The 12,772-nt window shown below is 38.9% G+C and overlaps 1 protein-coding gene across 3 annotated transcripts in view; it reads right to left on the bottom strand.

Moving 5' to 3' along the window:
• The window catches only part of igsf11 (immunoglobulin superfamily member 11), a 109,492-nt gene that overhangs the window by 18,334 nt on the left and 78,386 nt on the right, over window positions 1-12,772 (bottom strand). For all 3 annotated transcript variants that reach the window (XM_008426055.2, XM_008426057.2, XM_008426056.2), the window contains one exon: window positions 17-180. In XM_008426055.2, the coding sequence (XP_008424277.1) occupies window positions 17-180 (164 nt within the window). The remainder of the gene's footprint in view (window positions 1-16; window positions 181-12,772) is intronic.

The raw sequence follows: 12,772 nt of genomic DNA, 5'->3' as shown, positions 1-12,772 counted from the left end.
GATGTGTCATTGATACCTGTTCTGGCAGGTTAGCGTTGGACAGCGGGATCACCATCCAGATTATGTTGAGGTTGGTGAGGGCAGCGCTGGTGGTAAAGGAGCAGGGCAGGATGGCCGTCTGGCCCCGAGCCACCTGGATGCTGTTCTGGGACACAGTCACTTCCAGGGCCCGGACACACACTGCAGGAATAAATAGGAGGATATGAGTGTCTTGGTTCAGAGTAACAGGGCAAGAAGTTAAACAAAAAAAAATAAAAAATGTGGGTTAAATTTATGGCAACCTTCATGAGTACTAGCATAGCACATAATTGGTTTAAATCAGTCGATGCTCCTTTGAAGTACAAGTTACTTTGAAGCATTAAACTTTTATGGGAGTAGGTCGGTCGATGTGCAAAAGCACTTAATCACACCCAAAATAAACTTGTAGAAGATGTGTGTACAATTACAGCTTTAATCACCACTGTTGTTTGAACCAGAAGCAGTTCAGTCCAAATAGTGGAAAACTGTTTCTCTATAAAATGTTTTAAATCATTATCCCACGTGCATAATCACAGCAAAAGAACAATGCCTTTTCCCAGCACATATTCCCACCCAGTACAGCCCCTTCCATAAAATACTGTGCACAACATAAAAACAGAATTTTTCCATTCACACAATAGCAAATGCATAACTATGCATCTTGTCTACTGCCTCATATCTTATTTGCAAGACTATTTGTAGTATTTTATTACAGCCATTTCTTCACTAAATAAAATAAACCGATATCTACTTTATTTTTGTGATAATGCTCTCTTGTCTTTCCCCTTTTAAACAGTGGCCAATAGAAATAGACCTTAATATCACATCCTGGTAATCTCTTATGAGTAACAGAAAATTAATGAATAATAAATAATTGCTCAGACACTATGACCACATTAAAAAGTAGAGAAAGTATGACATGAAAACCATTCTTCAGTTACATTTACTTTATAGGAATTATTTTATTATTTAAAAAATATATATTTCTTAATGTGAGCTTTTATTGCAATGACTAAATGTAACTAATTTATACACAATTTGTTGCAAAATTCTCTAATGCGAAATTAGGTTATTGAAATGAATAGATGTGTTTTCTTGCGCATTTAATGCACATTTGTCATGGACACAAGTAATAGCGGAGGTAGCTAAATGAAAACAGAACTGTCATACAAAATATACTTCTGTACTATGTGATCATACATTTAAAATAAATAATAAATAAAACTGTTTGTTATTCATTCTGGACCTGATTCAGGATTTCACCTTTTCTTTTAGGTGATGGCTGGCTGGAGCATGTTCCAGTCAACTGCTGGATGACATGGAACAACCCGGACAAGCTAAGAGCATGTATGCGTTTCATATTTTAAAAGAAAAACAAAAATCAATGTTTACCCTTGCTGCACATGTTTTCTTATTGATGCCTAACATATACAGAAAAAACAAACATGACGTGTTGGAGAACAAAGTGTCTCTTTTGTAATTCTCTCAGCAGAACAAAGACATCTACGCTGAACTGTGGAGGATCACATGAAATATGGAACAGCTACATGAGGAAATACGATAGGTTGTCTCCTGAGTTCCTCGTATTTAACATCTATTTAAGACTGTTTCCTTCTTTGAAATACAAAAATCCATCCATTCACACACGCAGCTCATGAATCAAATTCACCACTTATTGTTTTGTGCATCAAAAGAGGTTTGTCCTTTCTAACCAAGATGCTCAGAAGAAGCTCCACATCTGTACTCAGCTGAGAGTCTTAAAAGGAGCCATGAAGACAAATCTGTGCATGCTGCGTCTATTCTTAGACTGGCTAAAGACATTATAAACAAAATTAAGTTACATCAACCCCGCAAGCATGCATCCATGTCCAAAAACCCAGATGGGAAGTAATCTTATCTAAACATGGCGAGGGGGATGATGCACTGATATGATTACAAATAATTGATCATGTCCTGTGAATGGTCCCTGTTAGTGATACTGTAAGATGATGATCCCACCACAAGTCAATCACAAAACCACTGGATTGTGTTCAAGATTCATGCATTGCAATTTGCAGAATTATTTAGCCCGTTTATGGGGAATTTGAAGCTTAAGAACATTTTTAACAGATTCTGAATGCTGTTGGCCTGTTCTCGCTGATGTACTGCCTGTTGATCCCTGCTTGCCTGTCTGCCTGAAACCTCCAGGACTTCCTACGCTTTCCTTCTGTTGGCAGACATCACAAGCCCTGCAGCTTCACTGATGGGCCAAGGGGAGATAGGCTGCTGGGCTCTGTTTTGGTTCATGGGAGACATGCTCATGAAGAAGACTTCCTATGAATTATGCAGCCAATTTCACTTAGAGGCATTATATTCCCCTGTAATGCCAATATGTATCATTCAGCAGCCTGATTCTCCTCTTTAGTTCATTCGCACAACGTATGAAGTGAGACATGAACTCCTCAGGTTGTCTGCATCACTACATCGCTAATGAGGCCCCATTACCTGTCGTGACATGCACAACGTGAGGGCGTCATTATAAATGCAACAAATGTCTTTGGCCACTAAACTCATCTGATCTTCTTATCCTCTGTGTGCAGTGTTCACTTCATACTCTGAATCGTTCTGTGCTCTTACTCTGAGATTAACAGCAACAAGGAAGAGGTTTATATTAAAAATTAAAAGCTTAAAAGACTTTCCTAATAAGTTTGAAAGATTACAATACAAAGCACTAGAAATCAAGACAGAAAGCCACAAAGAAAAAGAAAGATTCAAGAGAAGTAAAGATAGAAGGAGCATCTCGTCATCTCTAAGCCTCCTCCAAGGCTGCAGTCTCTCAAGCCCACAACAGCTGGAGGGCTCATTTCAAAACACTGGATTAGAGAACCTCTGCGCTCCGAGCCTCTAAGCTCCCACGACCAAAGAATGACACACACACATACATATATAAGAAAAAAATAAAAAATCACAAACAAGTGAACACATAGTGTTCATACACTGCATACACTGTGCCTTTTGAACTCAAAAATATGCACATGAATTGCTACCCACTGCCATGTGTGCACATCCAAACTCAGTGGTCCATGTCATTGGCGACATGTACGGTGGTCCTTCAGGGACACATCTAAGAGAGAGAGAAAGCAGCAACAATTGCCTGGCATTGCCTCATTATTGTGAACACTTCTGCCAGAGCTTCTCGCCAGTTCTTCTGCTCTATGCTTGAAGCATGCCTGGTGCACAGCTGCTCCACCAGAATCCATCCATAAAAACGTAGATAGGCGAAAGATGAAGGGTGAGGCATTCATTCCCAAAATGGCCTCTTACATTGACATACATGTTGGGTATGAGGTGGTATGAGATTCTCACGTTTTGATGTGGTATGAGATTCTCACATTATGATAATCTTGAGTAAAAATACTAATGTTTCATTCTATTTACACAAAAATGACATGTTGCATTTGGTTTTATAATATTTTTCCTGCTCGTATTAAAATTATGTTTTGACTAGCATATGAATAATAATGTTATCTATAACATTTGTCATTATTTTAATCTAAGACTTAACCAAAAATGTGGCACTTTTAGTTGTCAGAATAGGTAGAAAAGGTCTATATAAATTGACTTCAGTTAACAGTTGAATTCACCAGCAGTATTCAGCAGCTAGTAGTACACAAGTTGTGTTGAGGCATTGATGTGTTAAGCCGTGTAAATGAATAAAGTGAAGAATAGCTATATGTCCTACATAAATAATTATAATGACTTATAAACTTGGGTCCAACGTTATTCATATTCCTGAAAAATGTGAATTTAAAATGATTTTCCTTCAACAAATACTTCTCTGTATGCAAATGACACAGGCATCTCTCAAAAGACAATGTAAAAGCATGATCTTGTTTAAAGAAAAAAAACATTTATCTATATTTATTTTAGTTTTGTAAAAATAAAAATACATAGAATGTCGAAAATTATTCATTCATTTCTGAATGATCAACGACTCAAAGCATTTGTGCAATCAAAGTTTTCTTGTAATTGATGACCAGATTTTCACATATTTTCTATAAATTGGTCACTCCATAAGACAATTGTTTTGTGAAGCACGAAAAAAACTAAATACAAGTGTTGGGAATCTTAATTTGCTTCTTTCTTTTTTTTACTATGTCCTCAGGGTTGGGCCTACCACTTTATTCCTGTGCACAGACCAGTACCCTCACCAACCAATCCTTCCAAATTATCCTTAAACAGTCAAGCTTCAGTCTTTCTCTGATTGTAGCTCTGAGCTGCCCTGAGGCCGCAGGACTTGGACCAACCTGCCTAGGAGTCATCTTAAAAGAACTGATTCCAAATATTGACCTTATCTGGCCAACAGTAATGCACCGTATCCAGGAGACAGGGTAAAGCTACACTTTTGCACTTAACATAACATCTGTTGAGACTGAGATGGAAATATGTGAAATGAGAGAGTGTGAGAGAAAGTGCTATAGTTTAAGAGGGGAGGAATTGCTAAACTGATGAGAGGCAACACCTGTAGTGCATGTGTAGACCATGTGTAGCTCAGTTAAAAACAAAAATACAGTAGCTCTTCTTCCTTATTTTGGAATCCAAGCATCAAAACTACTGCTGAGTAATGTATGAGAAATACGCACACCTCGGAGAGATGAATGCGAACCCACTTCTTCAGTCAGGGTGAGGTGGAGCCCTGATACGGAGCACTGAAGTGTCTGCTCTCTCCCTCACTTACACACACACACACACACATACACGCATTCACAGAAAATCTCTGAACTGTAAGTCATTTGCATTATGTATTTTTATATTAATATGGCCTTTTTTTATTCACAGGCTTCACTTTCATTTCTGTTTCAAACAGATGCCCCTGATGTTGAGATGGGATGTGATGAACCTCTGGCACAACTTAACTGGCAGGCGAGGACACACACACACACACGCACGCACACACACACACACACGCACGCACACRCACACGCACACACACACACACACACACACACACACACACGCACACACACACACACACACACACAGAAATATGTGCACATAAATAAGTGAGAAGATTGATGACGGTGCAAAGACAAGGACTAAAGAAAGACTGCTTTAATACATATTTAAAAGTGACATGGATGAAATATTTCATCTTTGTAAGCTGTTGTAAATATCCAATATGTATATTTTTTATCATAGACCTTGAACTTCCACCCAAAAGCCACAATTCTGAGCTGACTTTAAGTATTTATTCTCTGTACCAGTGTGCATTACCAGTGCTTAGCCATGTAAATTTTCAAAGAATGTATCTCTATTTCCTGATTTAGGTGTGATCTGCTTTGCATTTATTGTTTAAGCTGCTTCTTTGGACCCACAAAAACTTTTTGATTGTCCTAATTCTATAACTTCAACTTTAGAAATTAATCTCCTGAAAGATCAAAAGCAAAAGAATCAAAACCATGAAATTAACCACAGTCATGATCATATCTACATATGGCTTCATGTGCTCCCACACCTGTGTCATCATTACAAACAAAGCTTTGTGTCCTGTTGTCCTGCAAAGGACCCCAGGGCTTCTTGATGACTTTCAGTTCTTGTAGAAGCGGACCCTGCCCTGTTGCCCCTGCCCACGAGGCACCATCATGAACCAACAAGCGAGAGAAAACATTCCTGTGAAACTCAGGTGGTATGATTGTGTACCCAGCTGCTGGATGGCAACTCATCGGGCACTAGAGTCAAAGCGTTGCAGCGGCAAAAATGTGTTCACAAACGCAACTCCAACTGATAGTCCGTACTGCAAAGAGATCTAATGTTTGCAAAACTCTACGTAATAGAGTTTGATTTTTTTTACTTTATTTTGAAACCAGGTCACTACATAAATCTGCCACAGATAAAACAAGAAAATCAGTTTTCATAACAAAAAAAAATACGAAAAACTGGGGTGAATCGCTTGTTCAGGTCTCTAACAGCGTTTTCGCAGTGACTTAAAGGGGCATTATTATGATTTTTTCAGGCACACTGTGCCATTTTATAGCACAATCAAATAACTATGTTAACTTCAGTTGTTATAAAAATGTTGCATATATCAAACAAAACTTAAGAAATTTGGCTTAAACAATTTAACACCGTAAAATTGGGTCTGTGTCTTTTTAAAGAAGCTTCTGCTCTTTCCAACACTCTACCTTCAGCACGACGTGATGTAAAGCTCAAAAAAGTTAATTTTAAACTATAGCCTCGCAGTGGAAGTGTGATGGGCAAAATTAACACACTTTTGACAATGTGCTGAATAGCATCTTGGTTCAATAACCACATGAAGCTTTAATGTACCAATTAAAAAAATAAATTTGATATTAGTGCTTCCTGAAAATTACATGTTTATTCCGTCTTGGTTTATCATAATTTTTTTTCTTTTTTAGCAAGAAACAGTTTCTGATTTTCACAACACTGTTACCCAAAAATCAAAGTCATTGCAACTTTGGTCATTGATAGTAAAAGACGGCACACGGGGTAAGCAGCAGGGTGGAATACTATAATGACAACACCTACGTTGCACTCCGATGCACTGATATTTTTTGTTTTACTTTTAGTGTTTTAGCTATAAGAGAAAATTATCCCCATATTTTTTTTCTTTTAAGTACAATCTCATTGATGGTTTACTGAATAAAAAGTCAAATGTTTTGCCAGGTGTTCTGCTTTCATGTTTTTCACCACACAACCTTTCTGTACTTTAATGCCATTGACCTTTCTGTGATTTATTCATTGCATAAAATTTGCACTTGCCTTCTCCAGGTATGGCTGAATGATGGTGTTTCCATCTCAAAGTAAACAAACGGAACCTTTAGGACAGGCTTGTTTGTAGCTGAAGTCCAAAGGAACCCTGGTACAAAAGGTCTTCATTAATATTTTACAAAGAGGCAAATGTTGGTATTCTCTAATGTGTACAACAGAATAACATCTGCAGAACCTTAAGCAATTTGATGCTCAGCTTATATGTACATTTCTCATGTAAATGTTTATTTCATTAATGTATTACCGTCCATATTAAAAACTGCGTCAAATAAGCAGTTTTTCCTTTCAATATTTTTGCTTCAGTTTTCCTCTATGCAGTCTGTCCCGCCGACACGTTCCCCTTAAAACCTCTTCTTCCTCATCCTCATCCCCCGCCCCACCCACTGCAGCTGATTTATTAGCCACAAATGCCAACCCCAATGCAAGGCTCAGTGACTAGCCTACATAGCCTAATACTCGTCTCTAAACTGTTCTGCGTCTCACTGCTGCAGCTTATTGTCATGCCTAATGCACTGCTAGAATAAACTCATAGCATGAGCTTAGGCATGTACCATTAGTCACCATATTTGTATTCTTACACATTTTATAATTATGAGTGGAGACTGCGCTACATTTCTGCAATGATGAATGACAGAGTTATGCCATACTGGCTTACGGCAAATCTAAAAGTTGCAGCATTGGCCAAAGTATCATTTAAATAGAATATACAACACAAACCTGGCGATGAAAAAGTTCTGCATCAATGCAAAAGAGAAGCACAAATGATCAACCCCAAAGCAAAAAGAACAATACTGCAAGAACATACAATACTATGACCAACTGTTTAGCAAATTAATTCAGCTATCTTGGGACATATATGAAGAAAAAAAAAATCAAACTGAACTAGTGTGCTCGGATGGACTCACTAAGCGAGCAGAAGGTTAAAGTAGGCCACTGCCCTCATGCAAAGTTAAGCCCGAGCACTGGAAGACTACTGCTAAAGCAGCAAACAGATGGCTCCGCACACGCAGCCCTGGACGTACAGCTAACACACACATACACATACATCCAGGGTCCAAAACACATCAAGAGCAAACTTCAGTGAAGTACACTAATCACAACTAATCACGTATATGCCGATTTAATCTGAAACATCCTTCACCGCACTTACCCACGGTGTGCTGCTTAAAGAAAATAAAATGTTTTACAAATTGCCGACGCAATTTGTTTTAATTGACAGCTGAAGAACCAGACTGCGATTGTCCCACAGAAACAGACCCCCAACTTTCTGTCTGTTATGTGCCACCTTGTACCTTTCATGCATCTCTGTGTGCAGTAACTCCTTTTTCTGGCAGACTTGCATGTTTGGCAAACTCATCACTGTGTCTGCATGTAAATCTGACATTCTGGCAAGCGTACCAATCTGCCAGTAAGATGACATGATTGGCAAGAGGCTGTGTTTTTTTTCCTCCCCTATTTGGCAGTTGCCTTGTTTATATCTCTTTAAGCTTGTTTCCAATGGCCTGGTTCTGCCAAAGATACCACCAAATGAAACAGTAAGCTATGACTTATCTTGGCTTACAGGTATAGATAGCACATAGGCAATAGTCAGCAAAATATAGAATAAGTTCTAAAATTACAGCAGTTTTAGGACTCATTTTAGGTTACTTGGATTTGAATGTATGTGAGATTCATTACTCAGACTAATTTGTTCAGGACGTAATCTCTTTCCATCAGGTAAATGAACCATTAAACAAACACTATGACTTGTTTGAACAGGCTAGCTCCCCATAAAACTAGTACAAAAGCACCCCTTTAAAGTTCTTTAAAAAAAAATGGCCTAATTGATTCTACTGGGGTTTGAAACTGTTCTGCTGAAAACAACATGACATGTTTTCCTTTATGTTGTCAGGCAAGGTTAGACTGTTGGGATCACCTGCACAGCACAGGTTAATGCAGCCACCTAAGCCCCTCAGTCACCCAGCTAGAGCCAGGAGATAATACAAAACGCTGATTCCTGGAACTAGCAGTTAGCCTGAGGTAACTGTGTCTGATGCTGCTATGTTGTCAATTGGCTCAGAGAATGAGATTGCTTCTTTTCTCAAATTCTTTTGCTCCCCTTTGTTCTCATCTTTGATGCCTTTCCCACCAATTCTCTGTGGTTTGATCTCTCCTTAGCTGCATCTCTCACCCAGTAGCTCTCTAAATGAGGACAGTGATTTTAAGGCCGCCAACACAAGCTAAGCCACCTGGGAGCAGCAGCCCTTTTTTTTTTCTTGCTGGAGAGCTGGTCAATGCAGCTCTCTAGCAGCAGTGACTTATAATGATTTATTCTCTGATTGAGTCCCTTTGAGGCTGAACCTTCCTTAAAACAGTGCCACTCAGAAGCACCGTCAGAGAAGAAAAGAAAGAATGTGGCTAAATTTTGCACTCAGCAAAAGGTGTAGTAAGGCAAAATAGTCTACTGTTTTGGAAACAGTTTATGTTTTATAAAGACTGGTGGTGGTATGTTTGTATTAAAAAAGAGAATTAATACAAATGCAAAAATGAAGTAATGAGGAGGAATGATGCTCTAGCTCCAGTGACTGAGTCTGTTTTTTTATGTCAGAAAACCACAGAGTGTCATGGAATAAAGCAAAGTGAATAAAATGAAAAGTAAGATGCTTCTGGCTCATATAAAGGGGGACTAATTATTTTGCTGAAAGTTTAGGACAAACTAAAACACATACAGTATACACATACATAAACAAAAAGAGGCAAATCATACAAGTACAAAATATTTGAACAACTCCTTGGTTGTTCCACCATCATCCCTACTTATACGGGATGATGGTGGTGACATTTGTAGGAGTTCGTCCTGTGATCTGTGGGTTGCCTGTTCAATCCCCACGTCGTCCAGTTCCGTCATTGTGTCCTTGGGCAAGACACTTCACTCATTACCATTCACTTTTTACAATGGATGCTATTAATAGGAGAAATAGTTTATTCGGGATTTAATTATGCCTGACTGGCATTTTTCAGGAAGCACCAACTTGGATGGATGGAGAGACAGAAAGACAAAGGGTTTAGAAATCTGCACCATCAGTTCAGCTCATATGAGAGGTCAGATAAAATAATATGTCATTTTGTGACAGCTCAAAGAAAAGCATGTCCAATAATGTCAAAGCTTCCCCTTTTCTTCTTAGGCTAAAATTCAAATTATGTGAAATATTTTTAAGGGTTTACCAAATAAACATCTAAACTATACTGCATGTTTCTTTTCTACTTTCTAACTTTCCTGCATCAAAGGATCTCTGAAACTGAGTTAAAAGGAGCATTTGGAAAACCTCTCTCACTGTGTGTGGACAGTTTTGATCCTTCCCCACCAATCTCTTTGATGTGCGCTTGTGACTAGGTGTTGACCAGCATGGTAATGCTTTCTTACTCATTCCACTTCTGGATGTTTGATGTAGGTCAAACGCTGGCTCAGCAAAATACTGGGAACAAGCCTGTGTTCATATTCTGCTCACTGGTCAAATTTACATCCTATTTCATTCAGAGGATACTTTACTGAAACACATTCACACAAACACACACCGTGCTGCACAAACCTCCATCGCTCTTCTACGAATCAGCAAAAAACAGGTCTATAAAAAACTCCACACAAACACGCTGAGTGTGCAGTCTTCAGGCGGTGAGAGCTTTTTCCTCCGGCAGCAGAAGAAGCAGGAAGTCAAGAGCTCGAACTTCATATGACTGAAGCAGGTTTCCTAGCAGTCAAGTCAGATTGTCGCGACTTGTTGAGCTGTGAGGGTCTTTACACAAAATGTTGGTGACTAACTGACAATGATACTTTACTACTGTTAGCAAACACATGACACGTGAAATATTCACTACGGATTTAAAATATCCTCTCACTTGCTTGAGCTTATGGGCAATAAATCAAAATAATGTGTAGCTGAGAAGTGCACCATAACACAGCTCGATACCGGAAGAGTAGCAATACTTCCTATCGGAAAAATGTTGAGTAATTTTCTGAGGGAAAAAAAAATCACCAAAATCCCAACAACACATCTAAAGTATTTCAGTGTTGCTTCACAAAGCTAACATGGCAGTGTATTAGGGATTGGATAATTCTGTTGTCAGTCAGTGACCTTTTCCTCGGTAACAGACTTCCTATAAGCCTCTTCGTGTGTTTGCATGAGTGGGGTGTGTGTGAGAGTAAGTATGCATGTGCTTGACAGAGCAGAGTCCCAATGCCAAGCACATCTGCTCCGGACGCCTCTGGCGCTGCCATATGGCTAACTAAAATGCCTCCGACTCTTACTACACAGACACAGAGTTTGCAATAAAAAGAGAAAAATGAGTGAAAGTGTTTGTGCTTCACAGAGAGACAAAAGTGCGCGACAGAGGAGGCGTATGGAGGAGGGGGGGAGGAAATCGGAAAAGAATAACAGCTGGTGAGTGAGGAGCTGCACGTGGTGCCCATTAGGCTGAGTGGACAGATCCAGTCCACTGCGAGACACGCTAATGTTTTAAACACCCTGATACGACCACGTTCCTTCATTCATACCAGTCCAGATCAAAATCCTTATTATGTAACAGCCGTGCCATTCTTAAACTCATATTTCACCTGGCAGGAGAGGTAAACGAGAAGATCGAGCAAACCGTATTTCTTTTATTAGTAATTCCCTATGAAAGCGTTACCTCTGATGGTGAAGCAGGTAAAAATAACTCAAACACCGCTCGCAACAGCTCCAGCTAACTTCAAATGCAAGGAGACATGAGCTCAAACCAAAGAAGAAGAAAAAAAAAATACCCACTGTAAGAATAGGACAGATGACGGTTCTGCCAACCAACTTAATTACAAAACATATTGCAGCTTCCTGTTTAGACACACTAAAGTGATTCTCTTTTAACATTTCAAAGAGAAGAGTTTGTAATGATAGATTTAGCTTACAGCTGAGACGTGCATCTTTGTGAGCAGGATGTACAGTACGGTATCAAAGACATCAAACACTGCTTTAAATCTCATTATCCTGACTGTTCGTCTCCTGCTTTCTTGTCTTTGAAGATTCTTAATTTAGCTCGACAATGCACTGAACGTGGCCAGCGTTTTCCCCGAGACCGGTTGGAAGTTCCACATACTAATAAAGAATTTGATTTGAGATTAACGTTGGTGTGGTAACCGTAGTGTATGATTTGTTTGCTTTGGGTTTGTTCTCAAAAATATTTCTGTCCTTTCCGTGTGAGAATTTAGATTTAAAAAATGGTATTTAGCTTTGTCCAGTTAAATACCCGTAGGTTGCACATTGTCTTTGCAACTCAGTGTACTAAGCAAAAGCCTGAACCATCTCGTGTTTTATTTTGCTTTATTTCCATGTGATTCTTTTCTGAGTCTGTTTCAATGTACTCTGTTAATCATCTTTTAGTCTATTTATTATTATATAATTCCAAGAGCATAAGCTGCAATAATTAAAACTCTAAGAATCTAATTCAAGAAATAGAATACTGATAGCTTTATAAAAGTTTTCCAAATATATTAAAAGAGCTTTAAGGCCCAGATAATTAATGTTTACTTTATAAAAATCAGTCACAAAAACAGGCTGGTCTCATTTCATGCAACCCACAAGAACATGGAGGTTGTTTAATATTTTTACACAGTTATGTAAACAAAGTGTCTCCAGCTTCCCCATTAACTCCTCGTTTTTATCTTCTCCATGCGTTCTTCTCCTTCACTGACTGGGGCCTTTCATGAAGACTGCATTAATATGGAGAAATCAATACTTTCACCACACTGGCCTTCAAGAGGCCGGTCAGACTTGGTGTTGAAGATGGAGATGGCGATGTGCAAAAGCTGCTTGTGTGTGGCAATGAGTGAGAGTATCATTCAAGTTAACCAAATAGACATTGATACTTATTCACGGGTTTTTGTGTGCATTTACTTGGGATGTATGCAATGGGAAAGGCAAATTGAATTACAGTGTGTGTGTGTGTGTGTGTGTGTGTGTGTGTGTGTGTGTGTGTG

The sequence above is a fragment of the Poecilia reticulata genome, linkage group LG13, assembly GCF_000633615.1.
Source record: "Poecilia reticulata strain Guanapo linkage group LG13, Guppy_female_1.0+MT, whole genome shotgun sequence".
Lineage (NCBI taxonomy): Eukaryota > Metazoa > Chordata > Actinopteri > Cyprinodontiformes > Poeciliidae > Poecilia > Poecilia reticulata.
This window is presented reverse-complemented; position numbering and strand designations above follow the sequence as displayed.